This window comes from Camponotus vicinus, unplaced genomic scaffold (genome assembly GCF_025532165.1).
Source record: "Camponotus vicinus isolate PSW18456_S1 unplaced genomic scaffold, iyCamVici1.0 SCAF_2, whole genome shotgun sequence".
Lineage (NCBI taxonomy): Eukaryota > Metazoa > Arthropoda > Insecta > Hymenoptera > Formicidae > Camponotus > Camponotus vicinus.
The window spans coordinates 22,171,608-22,195,277 of NW_028141956.1; the positions used below are offsets into that span (position 1 = coordinate 22,171,608).

At 39.1% G+C, this 23,670-nt stretch overlaps 3 protein-coding genes and 1 pseudogene across 4 annotated transcripts; all 4 read right to left on the reverse strand.

Annotated features, from left to right (window-relative positions):
* Positions 1–113: 113 nt before the first annotated feature.
* Positions 114–1,465, reverse strand: LOC145967201 (uncharacterized). Its single transcript, XM_083091855.1, has 4 exons — positions 1,397–1,465; positions 1,150–1,309; positions 848–1,063; positions 114–763 (listed from the first exon to the last, which is right to left on the reverse strand). Exons 1-3 carry the CDS (start codon positions 1,463–1,465, stop codon positions 855–857), a joined length of 438 nt encoding a protein of 145 aa, XP_082947981.1. The 3' UTR covers positions 114–763; positions 848–854.
* LOC145967202 (uncharacterized) lies at positions 1,452–4,607 on the reverse strand (annotated as a pseudogene). The gene is made up of 5 exons (XR_014437305.1): positions 4,531–4,607; positions 2,990–4,380; positions 1,905–2,509; positions 1,639–1,680; positions 1,452–1,565 (listed from the first exon to the last, which is right to left on the reverse strand). The product of XR_014437305.1 is annotated as an uncharacterized LOC145967202 (transcript).
* LOC145966759 (uncharacterized) lies at positions 4,296–9,345 on the reverse strand. The gene has a single exon (XM_083091093.1). The coding sequence runs from the start codon at positions 7,264–7,266 to the stop codon at positions 5,827–5,829; it is 1,440 nt and encodes a 479-aa protein (XP_082947219.1). The 5' UTR covers positions 7,267–9,345; the 3' UTR covers positions 4,296–5,826.
* Positions 5,245–5,788, reverse strand: LOC145967203 (uncharacterized). The gene is made up of 2 exons (XM_083091859.1): positions 5,776–5,788; positions 5,245–5,714 (listed from the first exon to the last, which is right to left on the reverse strand). The coding sequence occupies exons 1-2, from the start codon at positions 5,786–5,788 to the stop codon at positions 5,245–5,247; spliced, it is 483 nt and encodes a 160-aa protein (XP_082947985.1).
* Positions 9,346–23,670: the final 14,325 nt, after the last annotated feature.

The window sequence follows — 23,670 nt, forward strand, 5'->3', positions numbered from 1 at the left end:
TAAATATTCTATAATTTTTATAATAATTACATGATATTAATTACATGATGTTAAATTCTAATTATAGTATTAATGAATAAACTTGCTGATGGATTTTCCAATGACCGCGACCAGAAGAATCTAAACAGACAACAAATAGAAAATTAAAATATTTATTATTATCATATAAAATATAATTATTATTAAAATATTATTTTGTATATTATTTTAATAACGTAATATATTATATCGCGCATGTCAATATTTTCAAATAAATGAATACAGTTTTTAAAAACCTACTCATTTATTTGTATTTGCGACACACGATATAAAATATACGCGAGAAAGCTTTTATAATATGAAATATTAGAACGCTATAAAAAGCGTTACAATTATAACACACACGCGCGTACGTGCGTGCGTGTATAATTGCAACGCTTTTTATAGCGTTCTAATATTTCATATTTTTTGTGTGTGAGTGCGTGTGCATGTGTGTGTATTTGTGTGTATGGCAGGTTCTTAAAATTTAACGTTGAAAAGTGCTCTTTATTGCGATAATCGAGGTTATCCAAGTTGGATGATTAAAAAAGGCGCTGAAAAGTGCCGTTTGCTCTTCTCGAGAGAGATGCGATCCATTCAACGACATATGTCGTTGAATCCACTGATCGCGTAGTAGTCCTTCTCCTCCTCCTTCTCCTCTTCCTCTCCTCTTCGTCCTTGTCCTCCTCCTCGTCCTCGTCCTCGTCCTTCTCGTCTTCGTCCTCGCAAGTATAGTTTCCATTATCTAAAGATGTATAAAAAAATTTGTCATGTTACGAAAAATTACAAAAATATTTAAATAAGAAATAAAATCAAAATTTTTACATACACGTTATCTAATCGTCAATAATTTCTCGATCCGTACTTTCGTTCGACTGCTCGTCGTTCCATAGATCGCGTTGAACCCTTGTGCCGCCGCCGTGCGGAATGGTCTTGCGTGATCTGCTCCTGTGTCTCTCCTTGGACATCCTCAAGGCCTCTCGCATTTGCGCTTGGAATTCAGAACGCGTAGGTTTTTCAAAATGTTTATTTTGGCATACACCATCTGAAAAATAAACGCAAATTGCATTATCATTAAGGACACACAAAGTTATATCAACAATGCATAAACAAATATATTCGATTTCGTACCATAAATCGCCGCAACAAAACGAGTATTGTACAATGACCGGTGTCCTTCACGGCCCCACCATGTAAAAGATGACGCGATGATATCCTTCAAACTTTTCTTTAGGCAGATGTTGACAGCTTCTCTCAAATTAAAACCGCCAATGTAACGGAAATAATTCACCTACAACATATCAAAGATTAATAAAATTATATGTTGGAATACGAAGAACTAGAAATAAAAAAAAGTACAATTTTTCTTTTCACTTACGGCGTTGGAATATCCATCTTCGTCGATTCTTTCGACGAAGATGGATATTCCAACGCCGTAAGCATTCATGTCCTGACGTGACGCTATAGGGAAAATGGCCGGTTTTCGTGGTGCGCGATGACGATCTTGGACATATTTCAAAATTTTTTCCAGATTAGTATTTATTGATCTGCAAATAAAATATAACGACAAATCAGTACAATGAAAATGTCATTAAATGTATTAATCGATGTGATACTTGCTTCATTTGTGTTTCCATGCGATCTAAGCGTTCGTGTATTTTCCTGTAAACATAAAATAACATTTAAATATTAATGCTTCTATAAGAATATATACATTTTACTAATGTTTTCAAATATATTTTTTACTATAGATATATTTTTAATATTTTATATTTTAATCTATATTTTTAATATTTTTCTATTTTTTAATAACATTAAACTTTATAATAATATAATAACACAAAACTCCTCATAAACATGTAATAAGTAAATATGTATAAATTTACCGAATGTCCGACTTTTCTGGTTGCGTTGAATCATATCTATGTGCCCTTGATTCTCCACTGCCAACATTCAAATTTTGCGAAGGAACGTCTCTGCGTGCACCAGAATTTCCACGATGATCCTAAAATTCCGCAAAAACATTATCGGCATAGTTGCCGTTTGGCGCAATGTGTTATAATTTTGTGTTTGTGGTGTTTGTGATATGTTAGTGTTATGAAATAAGGTTGAAGGTTGAATGTTGATGTATGATCGAGTTAATGTATGTGCTTCATTTTCTGCGTGTGATTGAACGAATGTATCTTGTTGACCGAGTGATTGAAAATTTGTATTTGATGGAGCGGCTACGTCTGATAGAATGTTTGTTTGTGATGGAATGTATGTGTACGAGAGAGAGAGTCTTCTGTAATATTATAATAATAATTATTATTATTATAGAAATAAGTAGGTTCTTCTTCGAGAGTCCTCCTTATGTCCTGGATATCTTCCTGAACATTTGCAGCATTGTTGGTTGTTGCGATCCTTCTTTGTTTCGGAGGGGCCTCATCCGAAGACGTCGTCAAATACCGCGATGGTTTCGCGATGTTTCGCTTCGGTCGTTCGGTCATCTCTGCCTTGTAAGTACATATTAACATATTATAACACATAGTATACAGAAAATTCATGTAGTTGCAGTAAAAAGGGAGCAAAATTAGTTTTTCTTAATTTTAAGTATACAGTTTAATAAAAGATTATAAAAGAATATTAAAATATTTTAACACATTGATGAGATATATATGAAACAAACATAGTGAGAGTATTAAGAAAATGGAAAATAAACATGCTAATATATAAATATATAAATTACTTATGAAACGCGCAGATGATGAGAAGCAGATTTTAACTGTAGAAGAAAAACAATAAAATAGCCAGTATATATAAAATAACATTCAATTACAATATTTGCAAATGTTTGAAAAGAAGGTACAAAAATAAGACGAATAGAGACAGCAAAGAAAAGAAAAGTATTATAAAATGTAATGTAAAAAAAAGAATGTAATATTTTCGCATTTTTATAAAAATTAAAAATGTTTACAACATCAGATCTTACATCTTCTCACTATGTATAATAACTGCGACCACGTATTGCAACGTATTGTTTCCAAATGATTTTCCTCATCATTGTCCATCGATGTAGAATTCCAAAAAGGCATTTTGTAACATTTTGCATTAACTTCTTCCAAATTAATACAAAAGAGTTCATTGCTTAACGTTGTACATTTATATACCCGAAAAACCGATGATACCATACCAACATCGTAGAAATTATCAATCTCTAAAAATTTTTTTATAATTAAGCAGTAGGTATTATTGTTCATAACAATGTTATCGACAATACAGATAGATCCGTCATTTAAAATGCAGCAATTATCGCGTTCATCTATACTTAACGATATTTCGTTGAATTGTATTTTACGCTATTGAAGACGACTACTACCATCATTATTATGCGGTATAGACACACGAATAGAGGAATCAACATCACAAATATTGTTTAAATCATGAACCCGTTTCTCTGCCATTCTATTAAAAAACTGTTGCAAGGGTTGACCTGGTTTCCTACAATATTTCCTAAAAATTGACATATTACTTTCGTAAGGAAAAGCAGAAAATGAATCCAGACTACCAAAACGTTTGACATCGTCAGTGAGATGAAGGAGTCCGTGAATATTATACGTATGAAAAGTTGGACCATAAAGATCATCACAACGAAGAACAAATTTCTGTAATGCAAGATCTGCAAACATTAAATGTTGTCTCGATGGTGATTTTGAAACCAAAACTCTAATAGCAGCATGAAGAAATAAGAAATGTTTATACAATTGTTCGTTTAATATACCATACATTACAACAGGACCTGTATATAGCAAAAATTGGCGGAATTCGGTTGCTTTATATTTAGAAAAAGTATCAAGAGATGTAGGGCATCTTGCGAAATCTGAAGGGCAATATACTTTAAGAATCTTTAATCTTTCAGATACAATAGAAATAGATCTTCCGGAAAGTTTTGACAATTGTGAATATTTACCGTGGACCCATGCAGTTAAAAGTTTTTTTACAACGCCCAAGCATACAAGATGCATGTATTCAAAAGGTACTTATGATATCATACCTATTGGAAGCGATGCTAAAGGACTTTTACCCTCTTTGTGATGATCCTCGTCTAAGCATCTAATATACTCTTCATCAGTTCGAAGAGCATGATTAATACCACTGAAGACCATACGACTTTCCATATGTACACCGGAAATTTTGCATTTGGAACAGGGTTTGCTAGACACATGACTGCGATGATTTAAAATGAAAGCTCTAGCTGATGCATCAGCTATGAAAGTTCTCAAACGTATTGGGATTTTATTGCCACGAAAAATAATTCCTCCACAGGACATAATTCTAATGATATCTGCGACAAATTTTTCAAAAAAAGTATTGGGATCTGGTCTGTGTCAACGTCAATCACTTTTAAAATTCACGTTGATTTTGGTTGTCAATTTTTCCCTTTATTATGTCAGTTTTACAAATAACGAAATTACACATTCACGTTTTAAAAGTTCGTGGAGGTATCACTAATATCACTATAGTTCATCGCACGCATCAATCACGACGACGCCTGGGGGACTGTGATCCCTGAGTCGTGATGTCTCTAGGACGATCCTAGAGGATCGCATACGACTACGCCTGGAGGACGATGTCCTTGAGTCGTTGCGTATTCTGGATCGTCTGTTCGATACAATTTATATTTCGCTTATAACTTCGGTTCGTACGGATATTCGTCACGCACCTTCGATGTCGAAAAGCTAACTGAACTGCCCATCCGCCGGGCTTCTCGCGTGTGCATAGAGTTCTCTTTGTTCTCTTTGTTTCCTTGTTTATGGCAAATAGAACCACTTCTTATTGTAAGACTGCGAGTGAGTGGGGGCATGTGAGAGAGAGATAGAGAGAGCGAGAGAGAGAGAGAGAGCGCGAGAGAGCGTGAGCGAGAGAGAGAGAGAGAGGATGCATGGATATGTTTGTGTGTGTTCACGTATACGTGGGTTTGACATGTGACTAATACGCTTGTTTGTCGTGCACGACTCTTCTACGCAACATCCTCCCCCCGTTGAGAGGGTTACGATCAATTATTCGTATATGAAATTTGTATTATAGCTATTGCGGTCCGCATGATACACTGTTGTGTATCTTAATTCGCATTATGGGAATCTTCATGTATGAAGATTTTTAACGCTTACGCTTAAGTCGTGCGATATGATTATCGCTCGACTGATGAATATTTTTTAACGCTTACGCTTAGGTCGTGCGATATGATTATCGCTCGACTGGAAGAGGGCATAGACATTTCGTCGTTCTTTTCAGCTCTCCGTTTGCCGTTTTGATGGTAGCCGCGCGGGCTATACCGTCTGCGCCTGGAAGAAGCCTTTCGATCCTGCCCAATGCCCATTGTGTGCATGGTGTGTTTTGATCCTTAATGAGGATGACTGTTCCGACTTCGATCTTTGGACCGTTTTCGGTCCATTTGGCACGCCTTTGGAGCTCGTTGAGGTATTCGAGACTCCATCGTGTCCAAAAATCTTGGCGAACCTTAGTTATATGTTGCCATGCGGATAATCGATTAGCTGGAACAGATGACAATTCGTTCTCCGGTAGAGATGTTAACGGTTTACCGATTAAGTAATGAGCAGGGGTTAAGGCTAATATGTCATTAGGATCAGATGATAGGGCTGTGATGGGCCGTGAATTAAGAATGCTCTCGATTTCCACGGTGAACGTGTTCAACTCTTCGAATGTAAATAGAGAGTCACCTACAACTCGTTTGAAATGATGTTTAAAAAGTTTTACGGTCGACTCCCATAATCCGCCGAAGTGAGGTGCTGCTGGCGGTATGAAATGTCATGCAATACGACATTCGGATGCGTGAAGTACCAACTCCTTATGTTCGTTTGAGTTAAATAAGACATATAATTCCTTTAGTTGGTTATTCGCGCCTATAAAATTGGTTCCGTTATCGGAATATATATTCTCGGGTAAACCGCGTCTCGCGATGAATCTTCGTAAGGCTGCTAAAAAACTCTCTGTTGAGAGATCACTTACGACTTCGAGGTGCACCGCTTTTATCGTCATACATACGAATACGCACACGTAAACCTTGATTCGTGCACGATTGCGATATTTTTTCTCTTTAATATAGAATGGCCCACAAAAATCTACGCCAGTATTTGCGAAAGGAGATGCCTCGCGTACACGGACCGGTGGAAGATTTCCCATATTATACTCGACTGCCTTGGCGACGAATCGGAGGCACCGTATACATGTGCGAATGACCTTTCGCACCTGGTTGCGACCGTCAAGTAACCAAAATTTACGTCGCAATATATATAACGTTGTTTGAATGCCTGCGTGAAAATGGGTTTCGTGTATTTCGCGTATGATTTGGTCGGTTATCTGATGCCGGCTCGGAAGTAGAATGGGATATTTTTGGGAAAATGTTAAATTTGCCATTTGTAGTCGTCCACCAACACGAATTAATCCGTTTTCGAGAAATCCATTTTCCAAGAAAGGATTTAAACCGACGAATTTGCCCTTGTAAGGCAGATGCGTGTTCTTGAGTTTAGTGATGTCGTCGGAGAAATATATGGTTTGAAAGATTTTCAATATCCGCGTTTCGGCTTCATTAATTTCTTCAACGAGTAGGGATCCGGAGTGTTTGTGGGTAGGTCGGAAACGGAGGCAATATGCCATGATTCTACATAGTTTAGAATACGAAGAATATCTCTTGAAAATTTCAGGTTCGTTAGGCGTGGCGATTAAACACGTGTTCGTTTTTAATTCGGATATTTCGACTGTTTGTATGTTCTCGTTGTACCAGTCACACTCGTTGCCCGTTAGCCATGAAGGTCCCTCACGCCATATTTTATTTCGCGCAAAGGCCTGCGGTAATTGACCTCTCGATAGTACGTCAGCCGGATTATCTTCCGACCGTATGTGCCGCCATTCGATCGAACCGGGGAGTTCTTGTATTTCCGCGACACGATTAGCGACGTAAGTTTTGAGTAGATGGGGCGGAGTTTTCAGCCAATGTAACACGATAGTGGAATCGCTCCAAAGAACGATTTTATTTGGCGTGATATTCAATGCGTCACTGGCCTCGCGATACAACCTTGCTAACAATAAGGCACCGCACAATTCGAGCCGCGGTATTGTAACGGGTTTCAACGGCGCGACCCGCGATTTTGAATATAATAATTTACTACTGATTTCTTTATGTTTTCCGATCGAGCGTATAGGCATGCTCCACGTATAGGCATGCTCCATAACCGATGTTACTGGCATCGCAAAATCCGTGAATCTGAACGTTGCAATGATCTTTCATCAATACTTCGCGATCGAACTGAATACGATGCATGGTCTTCATTTGTTTAATGAATTCCGACCATTCCGTGTGGATACTCTGCGAAACGGATTCGTCCCAATGTACTCCGCATCGCCATACGTCCTGCATCAATCTTTTTGCGTAGAGAACCACTGGACCCATCAAACCCATCGGATCGAAGATTTTAGCAATTTCCGACAGAATCTTTCGTTTCGTTAGCGTTCCCGTGATGTTAATCGGGTGTGCGGAATAATATATTTTATCATTGACTGTGTCCCACGAGATGCCTAATGTTTTTAAAGAACGATCGATATTTAACGTTAAATTCGTATGCAAAACCTTGTCGGATAAATCGTTAATTACGCGCAAATCGTTAGACGCCCATTGTCTAATATTGAAGCCACCCTGCTTTAACAGCTCGATGATCTCGTCTCTAGTTGCGCGTGCCTGTTCGAAAGTTTCGACTTCGGATAATAAATCATCCACATATAGATGATTTTTGAGAACTTCGGCCGCCTTCGGATATTTTTGACCCTCGTCATCCGTGAGTTTTTGCACGGTGCGAATTGCAAGAAATGGTGAGGAAGCGATTCCGAACGTGAGCGTGTTCAATTGAAATGTTTTTATATTCCCGTTTTCTCGCCACAGAATTCTCTGATATCGACGATCGTCCTCGTGTAACAATACTTGGCGATACATTTTTTCGATATCAGCCGATATGGCGCACTTATACGTGCGAAATCGAATTAAGTGAGAGAATAATTTATTCTGAATTGTGGGGCCGATCATTAGAATATCATTCAGGGATACGCCGTTATTTGATTTGGCCGACGCGTCAAAGACTATTCGATATTTGGTCGTGTTGCTCGATTCTTTAATCACGGCGTGGTGCGGCATATAAAATCCGTCGTCGTCGGGATTTTCCACTAAAGACATGTGCCCTAACTCCCTGTACTCTTCAATTATCCGCGTATATTCGAGTCTCAAATTGACGTTTCTGTCGAGTTTCCGCTCTAATGATAAGAGGCGTTTGATTGCGATGGATCGCGATTCGCCAAGATGTTTGTGTGAAGCGCGAAACGGTAGACGAACTATGTAACGTCCATCGCGATTTCGAGAGACGGTTTTAGTGAAAAACGTTTCGCATTCGTTTTCTTCTTTCGATCGCGGTTTAACGGTTGCTACTTCTTCGATCGTCCAAAATTTAGTTAATAAATTTTCTAAATTCGTTAAATAACACGATACGAATTTCGGTTTTATCCGAGTTGCCGCATTGCCGGCAACCACCCATCCTAAACGCGTTTTTTGTAAATATAAGTCGTTATCCTTGTTAGACAAATTGATCTGACCGACGGAAAATAATGATAACGTTGCCCCAGCACCAATTAGTAAATCGACCGAACGTCGTACGTGAAAGTCCGGATCGGCTAATTTTATATTTGCGGGTATTTTAATCGATTCCCGTGGAAAGACTTCGGAGGGGATCAAATCTATAATAGCTGGGATAGTGAGACATGTCAACTCCTTGGAAAAGTTGTTGTGCGTGGATTGAACGATGATTCGTGTTACGCCCCTGGACACGGTGTTTGTCGCGTTGATCGCGTTGATCGCGATTAATTGGTAATGTATGCGCGATCGAATATATATCTAATTGTTTCACCACGGATTCTGTTATGAAATTTGCGGTAGCACACGTGTCTAACAAGGCGCGACATTTCACGGATTTTTTTATGTTTATCGTCATAAACGTATACTAATGCACTCGTAAGCAACTGTGGCGTGAACGTACGTGATATGGTTGAGAGACAAGCCATTCTCCCGTCGGTCCGATCGGTCGGTCATGAATTTTTCACGTTATCGGATGGCGCCGCATCCGACTTGTTAGCCGATGCGTATCTCTCAAGATGCAACAGCGTGTTATGCCGTTTTTGGCAAATTGTGCAACTAGAGAATTTACAAGGACTGTCGCGATGAGAACGCAAGCAATTATAACATACCTTCGCATTTCTCACCGTATCAATGCGCTTCTGAACCGACATTTGTTTGAATGTGTCACATAAATAAAGTGGATGTCGTTTAGTCTTGCAGGTTATACAATTTCGCGATGCATTCAATATGAACGCTGTATTTGGAGACTGTATCCGTTTCCTTTTAGCCGAGGGATCGCCTTTATTCTTTTCCGTGTCGGATAATTTAGATCGTTCTCGTTTTGAGGCGCATACCGCGGTTTTATATAGAAATTCGTATAGTTGTTCGAGTGTCGGAACTTCGTCTCGTTCAAGTGTCGCTTCCCATTTTTCTAGCGTATGCCTCGGTAATTTGCCTTCTAAAATGTGTATAATCATTTCGGATCCGACGGAAACTCCTAACGCGTTTAAAGAAGCGATATGTTGTTAGGTGTCGTCGGCGAGTTTCGATAATCCGCTTGTCGTTTCCTTTTCTAACACTGATGAATTTAATATTAACGAAAGATGACGTGAAATTAAAATCCGCTTTACTTCATACGCACGTTCCAACAATTCCCATGCCTTCGAGTAGTTTATTTCGTTAACCGCGAAAATCTTTATTTTGCTCGCGGCGTCGCCTATTAGTGCCGATTTTAAATAGTGTAATTTGTCGATTTCGGATAAATCAGTCCGCGAGCCTATCATATTATGGAACGCGTTTTTAAACGACAGCCAATTCTCATATTTGCCGTCGAAGCTCGGAAGAGGTGCTTCGGGTAATTTGATGCGTCGTTTCTGAACGGACGCAGTAGGATTCGTGTGTTCATCCCGAGATGTTTCGGTTAACGTGCTGGTACTTGCGCTGGACCGACCGGTCGTGTTTAGGAAATCTTCGACCTTGCCCGCGAGCATATAGAATCGATCTTGAATGTGCGTGAATTCGGTTTGATGTGTTGTATCCGGATCGGATATCGTAAGTTCGTCATTGTATTCTTCAAACGCGTTATAAAGTTCTGTTAAACGAACCATTCGTAATTTAAGCGCGGCATTTTCCAGCTTTCCCCTATCGAAAAGATTCGTTAAGTTAGTGATTTGCGATTTCAACGATGTCCGTTTTTGTATAAGAAGTTTAAGTCTATCGGCCATTATTATTCGGTTATATGATTATACGGAACGGGAAAGGAGAGACGGTTTGTCTGTTGGCAATGTAATAGATACCGTCCCTTGATTTCTCTTGACCGATGCCGTGGTCTCGAATCCACGTCCAAACTCGTCCGTCCTGGATGGATTGCTTCTCGCTCGTGTCTTTGTCTATCAGGGTTCGTGATCAGAATGACTTCACAGGAGGCACCAAATGATCTGTGTCAACGTCAATTACTTTTAAAATTCACGTTGTTTTTGGTTGTCAATATTTCCCTTTATTATGTCAGTTTTACAAATAACGAAATTACACATTCACGTTTTAAAAGTTCGTAGAAGTATCATTAATATCACTATAGTTCATCGCATCAATCACGACGACGCCTGGGGGACTGTGATCCCTGAGTCGTGATGTCTCTAGGACGATCCTAGAGGATCGCATACGACTACGCCTGGAGGACGATGTCCTTGAGTCGTTGCGTATTCTGGATCGTCTGTTCGATACAATTTATATTTCGCTTATAACTTCGGTTCGTACGGATATTCGTCACGCACCTTCGATGTCGAAAAGCTAACTGAACTGCCCATCCACCGGGCTTCTCGCGTATGCATAGAGTTCTCTTTGTTCTCTTTGTTTCCTTGTTTATGGCAAATAGAACCACTTCTTATTGTAAGACTGCGAGTGAGTGGGGGCATGTGAGAGAGAGATAGAGAGAGCGAGAGAGAGAGAGAGAGAGCGCGCGCGAGAGAGCGCGAACGAGAGAGAGCGAGAGAGAGAGAGAGCGCGCGAGAGAGCGCGAGCGAGAGAGAGAGAGAGAGCGCGAGAGAGCGTGAGCGAGAGAGAGAGAGAGAGGATGCATGGATATGTTCGTGTGTGTTCACGTATACGTGGGTTTGACATGTGACTAATACGCTTGTTTGTCGTGCAGGACTCTTCTACGCAACAGGATCGAATGGCTTTTGTGAACCTTTATAGATTCCTATAACTATTGGTTTCATGCATTGTATGTTAACAATTCTGCATTGAATAGGCCAAATATGGATAATACCTGACTTATCTAAATTACATCCATCCATATTAAAATCCAATTCTAGTTCCTTGACAGTGGATACGAATGGCACATTGAAGAGATTTTCTACTAACGTTGCTTCGAGATCAAAGTGGATATATTTTTCTGGTTCTACGTTGGATACAATAACAGGATGTCGAGGTGTATTGAGAAGAGTCCTAACATCTTTTGGCAAATTTGAAAAACAAGGATGTGTTCGAAGAATAGCTAATATGCTGTTACCTTGAACATGAGTTAAATTGTTACTCACAAAGCAAGATGCTAAACGTTCAGAAAATAGTGAGTCAAAAGAATTAGTAGATGACAAGGAGGATATATCACTGACATCAGAAATACATGAAGAAGAAGAGGAAAGCTCATCCTCTTCTATATTCACATGACTCATATTCGAAGTATCATTAATCAAATTAATATCAATAGAAGAACTGCAACCTACATTTGACGAAATATTAATATCTTGTATGTTATTATCAATACTATTGATAATTGTAGAAGAAGAAACATTTTGCACAATGCTATTTCTGATTTCAGACATAACCCTACTACGCTGTCTCACCGATAATGTATTTATTAATTTCGGTGAAACAGTAAATTTAATATTATTTTTACATTTCATGTTTACTTATCTTTCTTTTGAATGTTGCAGCTGCAAAACAATGTCTCGTATATCCACTACCTCTTATTACTTCTTAAAATCACTGTGAGTACAAAGTCTTCAGCTTGCTACTTGCTGTGCGACAGTTGAAGAAAGAGTGAGAGTCTGCGACACATGCACGATGCACGATGATGATTAGATTGCGACCAATCGTAGAGTTAGATAATATGGCTCAGCCAATCCGAGACCAATATTTTGGCGCCATAAACGTTTCCCCTTCGAAGAGATATCGTTACCGCTAATGGTGCAGTCCAGTAAGCGTTACCAAATGCTCTGAGCGCTAAATACCTTCAGAGGAGTGGTTCACGAATGCTATTGAAGGTTTTTGCATATAATATAACGAACACCTTTAGAATATATGAAACGTGTATTCTTGAAAAGGAGGGAATCTTACAGATAGAGACCGGAAAAAGCTAAGTATATTGCACACAGAAAGTGACAACGAGAGAATTAAAAATTCCTCTATTTATGGACTAGTTACGTACATCAGGTTCGTATAGTATGGCGCGCAATATAAATGTTGGTTTATATTCTAATACTCTAACACCCCCCTTTAAACCAAACATTTTAACTCCTTTAATCCTATCTCTTTGGTACAAAAATTTAGTTTAGGATGAAATAAGGCTTTTGTGAGGGCGTCGGCAATCATCTTCTCTGTCGGAATGTATTCCACGATTATCTGCTGTAATTCCACTCGTTCTCTGAAGAAATGATGTCTCACATCAATGTGTTTGCTACGAGGTCGATATCCCGTAGTTTTAGCCAGTTCTGCAGCGCCCATATTGTCACAGTATATGACGGTTCCTGATCTTACTGCCTGCGGATCCAGTTCTTGTGCTAGCGTTCTAAGCTAGAGAGCCTCTTGACAACAAAGCTGCCAGATCTTCTCCGCAAGCAACATGCAACGCGTAATGGAGGGGGTAACGAGGATGTGAGCGTAAGCGTACGTGTGAGCTCGGCGCTTCGGCCAGCTTCGGATAGTAGAAGAGGACAGAATACAGTCTTCTGTGTCCTTTCTGCCAAGCTGGCCACGAAAGACGGGCGACGCGCGACGATTCTCGCTTCTCGATATCTCAATGCATGCGACGTTAAATGTTTTTCCCTTATAGCTTTTTATATTATACACATATTTTTTAACTGATAAATATATTTTTTATCTGATAAATATTAATCTATTTAATATATTTTTTAACTGATAAATATATTTTACATATTATACATTTATCAGTTGTGAGAAAATATCGGTATATTTTTTCATGTAAAAAATTAAATGGCATAATTTTTATAAACAAATGTATATATATACAGGGCGATCCTGAAAAACGTTATGTCTTTAAAATGACGTATTCCTGACACCATTCTAAGACAATTTTTCCTTTACCAAAATTTGATTTGAAGCGCAGTTTTTGAATTATGAGCAAAAATAGTTAGTAAATCACGCGTCGGGTACAGAAGGCAGGCAGGAACGGCGCGGCGTGCCGCCAGCGCGGGCGCAGCTGACCGCCCGACGGGTGATTATCACCGCATGAGTCGCTAACTATTTTATCTTATAACAAAATTATGCTTTAAATAAAATTTTGGTAAAGAAGAAAATGTCTTAGAATTACGTCAGAAATACGTGTTCCTTAAAAGACCGTTATTTTAATAATGAAAAGTTGTTCCGGATCGCCAGCCGTCCGACGTTGCAATCAGCTGATTGCTACACGCGATGTGTGTATGGCGGAGTGTGTGCGTAAGAGAGAGAGAGAGAGAGAGAGAGAGAGAGAGAGAGAGAAAGAGAGAGAGAGGGAGGATAGGAGGGACAGACATTCATACACACGCACGCACTTTTTTTCTCGCTCTCTTTCTCTCTTTTACGCAACACTCATACACTCTCTCATTCAGTCTCTCACTCACACTCTCTCGGTCACTCACTCACTCACTCACCTGCTTACTCACTTGCTCACTCACCTTGTAGCAGCGTAGCGAATCTTCATGCTATGTATTGTTGTTATCTGCTGCACGGTTATGATTGCTAGAGATGCGCGACACATCGAAATTTTTTCGATTATTAGTCTCACACTCGATTGACACAATACAGATTACACGATAACGAGTTTACTGTTTATTCACTCACTATTGATTTATCGATACCAAAAATTACTTTCAAAGAAACGCGAATGCAAACAGCACATGACTCGACGCGAAGCGACGGACCGCGGAGACTGCGCGACCACAAGAGTTATGTTGCCAGAAACGCGACACGCGACATGTAACAAACGACTTGCGCGTGGCGCGTGATTGACGCGAGATAAGACGAACGATCGGCTAAAACCTTCGCATTGCGAATGCGGTAGAAAACATGAAACGTATAATGACATACTTAAAAAATTAATTATTTATTATAAATAATAACTATTTCTAATTATAATAAATAATTATTATTTTAAAAAGCATGTGTTGTACGTTATTACGTTTTCGAAATTATTGCATTCACGATGCGAAGATTTAAGTCAATCGCAAGAATAATGTAATTAAAATTACATTTGGAAAAATTTATTTTTATTCTGCTCACAATGAAATGTTCCAACGTGAAAATGTATTGGTCGCTCTGAAAAGAGCGGATTGACTAAAAAAAATTTTAAAGCAGATGCTCAAAATGCCCGCCATCCATCCTAATGCAAGCTCTCATGCGTTTTAATAAGTTTCTTTCGACGTTTTCCATTATTTCTTCATCAATATTCCAAATAGCGAATCGTAATCTTGTCTCCAGATCTTCAATATCTTCGGGAAGCGTTTTATAAATTACTTCCTTGCAGTATCCCCATAAGAAAAAATCTAGAGGATTGAGATCCGGAGATCTTGCGGGCCAACGTATCGGGCCGTACCGACCCATCCAGCGTCCGGGAAAATTCTCGTTTAAGTAATTCGTAACGATCCTGGCGTTGTGTGGCCCAGCACCGTCTTGTTGGAAGATAATATCGTTTCTTTCAAATAATGGCACATCTTCTAAGAAATGTGGTAGATTTTCTGTTAATAAATCGACGTAGGTTCTTCCAGTTAAAATATCTGGAAGAATAACTGGACCAAGTATTTCAGTGTCCATTATTCCAGCCCATACATTAATCTTCCAACGAGTTTGAAAATTTCGAAATCGCGTGACTCTGGGATTTTCTTCGCTCCAAAAGTGCATATTATGCACATTAAAAATTCCTTCTTGTGTGAATAGCGATTCATCGCTGAATATCACACGAGAGGAATATCTGGGATCTCGATCGACGTTTCGCAGAAAATTTTCGCAAAACGTTCGTCTTGCAGGGTAATCTGCTGATCGTAAATGCTGCACGCGTGTATAATGAAACGCGTGCAACTTTTCTTCTTTTAATATTCTTTGTACGGTTGTATAGGATAAATCATGTTCTCGAGCAACTACCCGAATACTTGTTTCGGGATTATCCTCGAAAGTACGTATGACTCTCTCCGTGTTCCGTACATTTCTAACATCGCGATTTCTCTCAGCGTCGTGTTTGTTCGGCAGGACACTGCCAGTATCATACAGTCTTTGAGCTGCTCTAAGTATGACGTAACCCGATGGATGTCTTCGGTTTGGATATAATTCGGCGTATCTTCTTGCAGCAGGGTTTTGCTGCCCGTGACACTCGCCAAGTGCCATCAGCATGTCATAATATTCTTGACTTGTGTACGCTGCCATATCTTCTTCGCGCTTATTGATAATCGCTGATAATCGCAGGCTTATTGATTGCATCATCGATCGTGCGTCTAATTTATACGATCTTCGCTGGGGGTCTATGCCCCTCCTCGCCTCCCGCGACCAATCGCGAATGTCGCGGACGCTAATTAGTGATTGGTCGCGGGAGGCGAGGAGGGGCATAGACCCCCAGCGAAGATCGTATAAATTAGACGCACGATCGATGATGCAATCAATAAGCCTGCGATTATCAAGACGAACGTTTTGCGAAAATTTTCTGCGAAACGTCGATCGAGATCCCAGATATTCCTCTCGTGTGATATTCAGCGATGAATCGCTATTCACACAAGAAGGAATTTTTAATGTGCATAATATGCACTTTTGGAGCGAAGAAAATCCCAGAGTCACGCGATTTCGAAATTTTCAAACTCGTTGGAAGATTAATGTATGGGCTGGAATAATGGGCACTGAAATACTTGGTCCAGTTATTCTTCCAGATATTTTAACTGGAAGAACCTACGTCGATTTATTAACAGAAAATCTACCACATTTCTTAGATATGCCATTATTTGAAAGAAACGATATTATCTTCCAACAAGACGGTGCTGGGCCACACAACGCCAGGATCGTTACGAATTACTTAAACGAGAATTTTCCCGGACGCTGGATGGGTCGGTACGGCCCGATACGTTGGCCCGCAAGATCTCCGGATCTCAATCCTCTAGATTTTTTCTTATGGGGATACTGCAAGGAAGTAATTTATAAAACGCTTCCCGAAGATATTGAAGATCTGGAGACAAGATTACGATTCGCTATTTGGAATATTGATGAAGAAATAATGGAAAACGTCGAAAGAAACTTATTAAAACGCATGAGAGCTTGCATTAGGATGGATGGCGGGCATTTTGAGCATCTGCTTTAAAATTTTTTTTAGTCAATCCGCTCTTTTCAGAGCGACCAATACATTTTCACGTTGGAACATTTCATTGTGAGCAGAATAAAAATAAATTTTTCCAAATGTAATTTTAATTACATTATTCTTGCGATTGACTTAAATCTTCGCATCGTGAATGCAATAATTTCGAAAACGTAATAACGTACAACACATGCTTTTTAAAATAATAATTATTTATTATAATTAGAAATAGTTATTATTTATAATAAATAATTAATTTTTTAAGTATGTCATTATACGTTTCATGTTTTCTACCGCATTCGCAATGCGAAGGTTTTAGCCGATCGTTCGTCTTATCTCGCGTCAATCACGCGCCACGCGCAAGTCGTTTGTTACATGTCGCGTGTCGCGTTTCTGGCAACATAACTCTTGTGGTCGCGCAGTCTCCGCGGTCCGTCGCTTCGCGTCGAGTCATGTGCTGTTTGCATTCGCGTTTCTTTGAAAGTAATTTTTGGTATCGATAAATCAATAGTGAGTGAATAAACAGTAAACTCGTTATCGTGTAATCTGTATTGTGTCAATCGAGTGTGAGACTAATAATCGAAAAAATTTCGATGTGTCGCGCATCTCTAGCAATCATAACCGTGCAGCAGATAACAACAATACATAGCATGAAGATTCGCTACGCTGCTACAAGGTGAGTGAGCAAGTGAGTAAGCAGGTGAGTGAGTGAGTGAGTGACCGAGAGAGTGTGAGTGAGAGACTGAATGAGAGAGTGTATGAGTGTTGCGTAAAAGAGAGAAAGAGAGCGAGAAAAAAAGTGCGTGCGTGTGTATGAATGTCTGTCCCTCCTATCCTCCCTCTCTCTCTCTTTCTCTCTCTCTCTCTCTCTCTCTCTCTCTCTCTCTCTCTCTTACGCACACACTCCGCCATACACACATCGCGTGTAGCAATCAGCTGATTGCAACGTCGGACGGCCGGCGATCCGGAACAACTTTTCATTATTAAAATAACGTTATTTTAAGGAACACGTATTTCTGACGTAATTCTAAGACATTTTCTTCTTTACCAAAATTTTATTTAAAGCATAATTTTATGTTATAAGATAAAATAGTTAGCGACTCATGCGGTGATAATCACCCGTCGGGCGGTCAGCTGCGCTCGCGCTCGCGGCACGCCGCGCCGTTCCTGCCTGCCTTCTGTACCCGACGCGTGATTTACTAACTATTTTTGCTCATAATTCAAAAACTGCGCTTCAAATCAAATTTTGGTAAAGGAAAAATTGTCTTAGAATGGTGTCAGGAATACGTCATTTTAAAGACAACGTTTTTCAGGATCGCCCTGTATATATATATATTCATTTTTAAGAATTATACGATTTGATTTTTTAATATGAAAAGATATCACAATATTTTCTTACAATTAGCAAATATATATAATATATTTACCAGTTATAAAAAATATCTATAATATAACAAGCTAAAAGAGAAAAACGTTTAACGCTATCGTACGTATCGAAATATCGAGACGCGAGCAGCGTCGAAAATTTACATGCTCGTTATGTATCTAGCGGAAAGAACGAATTTTAAACTAACAGCGTAGCGCAGTGGATAAGGCACCTGATTAGTACGCTGCGTGTCGCTGGTTCAAATCTTACCTTTGACTTTTTTCTATTTTATTATTGTGCTATATATTTTTATTATTTTAACAGACAAATTATTTTAATTATAAAATATACTTAAAAATCATTGAATTTATTTATTTGCTAATTCAATGATTTTTTCCTGAAGCATTTCTCTTCGTTTTGAACACCCAGTTTGTATCCAAAACCTTTTTACCTTCTGGCAATGGGGTAAGTGTCCAGGTGTGGTTCTCGATGAGCGATTTTTTTTCTTCTTCGATGGCTTTTGCCCAGAGTTCCCTGTCTGGCCTCTCCAATGCTTCTTCAGCAGTTTCCGGATCTGTTGTTGACTTTCCTAAAGACAGATAAGTTATAAAATCGTTCATTTTTGTTGGCTTAAGTACCCTTGTGGATCGTCTTGGCATTGCAGGCGCGTTTTTCGGTTCTAAAGATTCAGGTTCTATGTCGTTTGTTGGCTCCAGCCCCTCGCTGTCCGACGAGTCTTCTTCAGAGTTTTCTCCGCTTTGTGGTGCGTACTCTGAACCAAAATCTTCGATAGGCGTCTCGTAGCTTGTATCCGACGTGTTCTCTTCTGCTACTTCATCTTCTTCATAATCGGTTCTGTCATCGGCTCTGCTATCGATTTCATCGTCAGTTCCATTTTTAGCTCTGTTATCAGCTTCGTCATCGATTCCATCAACCGGTGGTTGCAGGTAAGTTATAGTCTTTACGACTTCTGTCTCATTTTCTTTGTTGTTGGCTTCGTCATCTTCCTTTTGCTCTCGGTTCTCGAATTCCTCGAAAAATGTGACATCCCGGCAGTAGATGTTATAGGAGAGTTCTAACCCAGGTCCTCTCAGGGAGGGTGAGGTGCGGGGGGAGTGACGTCACGCGCGGGGAAGGGGAACCGCGGCGCAACCAATGGACGAGGGGATCCGCGGGGAAGGGGGAACCGCGGCGCGACCGATGGACGAGGGGGTCCGCGCGGGGAAGGGGGATCCGCGGAAAGAGAACAGTGCTAAGGTGTGAGAAGGATAGCGCTAGTTGTGGGAAAAGGATAGCGCTAAATGTGTGAAGAGGACAGTGCGACAAGGATGGCATCAACGTGCGACAAGGATGATGTCAACGTGGGACAAGGGCGACGCATTGTAAGATGACGCATAAGTGGGAGAAGGACGACGCAAAGGTAAGTGAGTGAGTGAGTGATAGCGACGAGCATATGAAAGAGAGAGAACGATAACGCGTACGAAAGAGAGAACGATAATAGCACAAGACAATGCGTGCGAGAGAGAACGATAATATCGCGAGAACAACGCGTACGAAAGAGAACGATAATATCGCAAGAGCAACGCGTGCGAGAGAGAACGATAATATTGCGAGACTTATAACTAGCGCGAGAGAGATAGCGCAAAGGATGGGAGCGGAAGGCAAATTTGTGTAAATAAATACATTTTTCAATTATAAATATAAAATATAACATTTATTTAACTATATACATTTTTGTGTCATAGCGCGTGCGAGAGAGATTACTATACTTATTCTATCTAAGCGCGAGAGAAAGAGATAGCGCGTAAAAACAATGACGCGTGCCGAAGATAGTGAGACTTATGATTAACGCGCGAGAGAGAGAGAGCGTAACGAAGATATCGCGAGACTTACAACTAGCGCGAGAGAGAGATGCCAAAGGATGGGAGCGCAAGGAAAGGCGTATAAATAATTGCAATTTTTTCTTTTTACAATTAAAATATAAAATTTATTAAAATGTGTAATATTACATTTGTGTGTGTGTGTGTATGTGTGTTTAATAAAATAATAATAAAATATAAAATTTAATCCGTTATAAGTATGCGAATAGCTCATCAAAATTTACATCTTGATCATCATTTTGATTTCCATCTAGATCCCCATCTTGATCTCCATCTTGATCTCCATTGTGATCTCCATTCTGATCTTCATTCAGATTTCTCATCTCTCCTGAGACATTCTCCTGCAAAAAAATCACCCAAAATAATTACTTAAATATTTTAAATTAATTTCACAATTATATTAGCAAAAATTATCTGTTACCTGTACATTCTCTTCCTGTTGCTTCTTCTTTTTACTTACATACTTTTTGTATATAATTTCGGGTGGACGTTTACATTTACGAGATTGACATTGTGTACAATACCGCGTTATGTGTAATAATAATTTATGATGATTACCAGCAATCCATTTTCTAAAATCATCATATTTAATATTATGATCGAAATCATCCCAGAGTATCAAATCTATGTACGTTTGGGTTATACCCGTTGGGATACGTATATTTATACACGGGATGTATTTGCAGTCATTGATACACTTATCTACCCAACTGTAATCAATACCTTGATATCTACAAACATTGTGTGTCCTCATATTTAAATATTTGATTACAATATCCTCCAGTATGGCGTCTGATACATTGGTATTGCCAAACATTATCAGAGTCTATGAATTGAGTAATTTTACGTTTACTACCGAAATAAGAGTCATCATCATCGTCTACATCAATTGAGACGTGAGATTGTGTCTTTCGAATTTCACGAAAAGTTTTCAGTTGTACATGATCGGGCCATTCTGTATAACCACCTTCATACATAGTAACCTCGGTTTGTTTGACGAAACGTTGCTTACGCATACCTCGTATGCCTAAATCTCGATCGCGCACATATTGCGACATCTGTTTAGTGTTCGATTTTTCCATCGCACTATTATTGTCATCTCGAACAAAGGTGATTATGCGTCTCCATTCTTCTATACGTGTTTGCAGATCCATTGTTGTAATATTATTTTATATGCTATAGTCCACACATATATGTATTGATAAAAATTGTCTTTTAATTAATTAATCTAAATTTAAATATTATCTTTATCCAATACTTTTAACTATTCATATATTACAATCACACACAAGTCCAAGTTTTTTTTTCACTGTCAAATATAATTAACAAATTTGTTCATACGAATCACATATCACATATCAATTTGATTAGGCGCGATTTCCACACTCCCTATAGAATTATGACTACAAGAATTGTGGCTCACAAGAATGATACTCTAATGCCGCAGATTGCCTCCTCTTCATTTTATATCTTTTAATATCTCTTGTCTCACTCTAACTAGAGCATCACGTCTCATCTATCTCAGCATTTCTCTACATCTTTGGTGGAGCGTGTTGAGAAAATTATCAACTATTCTTATTCGTATGGAAGGAAAGAATTAAAATCACAGATGGAATAAAAAATTATTTATTGCACGCATCGTAAAGAATATCATTTACAGTACATGTTAGTAATTCGCAATCAATTAATGATTCGCTGTTAAAGACATCACTCTCGCGTATCGTTTTTACAGCATCGCATACAGTAGTAATATTGTTACGTTGTAATACAGTTTCAAATTGTTTAAATTTTTCATTTACGAGATAGGTATTCTCGCATAACTAATTGTGCATATGATCGATACAATTTTCAAAATTAAATAAATGTAATAATGTTTGTGGTTTCATATACAAAGAATTTTCGCATAATGTGAGTTTTACAATTTTTGATTGATGCAAAATATGCATTTCGATCGTTAGATCTCCAATCCTTAATGGGGGAGCAGTCAATTGTAGAAAACAGTCAATGTCTGCTTGCTTCTGCATCAACAAATTCCATGTTGAAAAAGGCAATATTATTTGATTGCCTCGATTATCGCCGAGAATCAGCTCCACGTACGATACAGCTCCAACGCTTATTCCAATGTCCAAATACATATACGACGTCGGGGTTAGAGCGTATCTTCTTCCAAGTATGCGAGCCGCACAACGAAGCTGAATGCTATAAAAATATAAATAATTAGACCACAATATTAAAAAAATAATAAGAAAAGAAATTTTTTTAAATAATCAAATCTTACGTGTCGCATTTTTGCTTCTTAAGCTGCGTTCGGAAACATCACCCGAGTGCTCCCGGGTATCATTTTATCCTTGTTGTTCACCGAATGTTAAACAAGGATAAAATGATACCCGGGTACACCCGGGTGATGTTTCCGAACGCAGCCTTACACGGTGGAGTTTCGCCGTTTCGAATCGGAACGTAAAAATTCATGTTGATTTCTTCAGTGAACCTTTCACACGCGCGATTGATGTAATACTGATCGTATTAGAATTATTATTAATTCAAATAGTATCGCAAATTGCGATGTAGAGGGGATTATTGCTGACGCAACATTTTAATTTCCTCTAAAATTTTGTCGCGCCGATGTACGGCTGCGATGATATCATCATCCTCAGAATAAAGATTTAGCTGAGTGCACTAAACTTCCAAGCGTCGATGTACGGCTGCTCCTGATGTAATCACGTTAGATTTTTTCAAATGTACATGACAAAACGCGAAAAAAATAGCCGTCAAGGTTAAAATGCGCATCATCCCTAGACAAAGATTTAGCTGAATGCGCTAAAAGCAAGCGCCGATGTACGGCTGCTCCTGATACAATCACGTTAAATTTTCAAATGTACGTGACAAAACGTGAAAAAAATAACCGTCAAGGTTAAAATGCGCATCATCCCTAAACAAAGATTTAGCTGAATGCGCTAAAAGCAAGCGCCGATGTACGGCTGCTCCTGATACAATCACGTTAGAATTTTCAAATGTACGTGACAAAACGCGAAACTATCAAGGTTAAATTGCACACGCTATTCTGGGGAATTTTTTAAGATGAAATCATTCTAGAATGTTCGATGATATGCACGAGACAGTATATAAATCATGATAAAGAGGCACACCCCGCCAGTATTTTCGCTAAAGTACATCCAGAACTATCATTGGGAAGCGCATTTCGCAAGTCTGATACAATATGGAGGAACAAAGTTTGCGAGAGCAATCCACTTTGGTGAATTCATAGGAAGACTACATTGTGTGGGAGCAACGATGCGATACGTATATTGAGTCGTTGGAAGAGCAAAGTCGGATCAAACGACCACGATTATCGATCGGAAATCGACAATCGCTGATTGCTCGGATCGCGCGTCTCGAAGGTTTGAAAAATTCGTTACGCGGACGTTTCACGCGGGTGCCGGATGTAGCGCGCGTCAAAATGGACTTGTGTGGCGTGAGATTGATACGGCGTTCGAGAGTCGTATATTGACTGGTGCGGTGATAAACTATAATCACATCGAACCTCGACAATTTCTCGAAGACGCCAAAGACATTGTGTTATAACATGTGAAGAACATTATGAAGAAACATTATAATGTGAAAGTGAACACTATATTTAACGGTGAATTCGTGTCGGGTGATAAACGCGCAAATAAAAGTATCAATACGAGAACCTATGAACTCT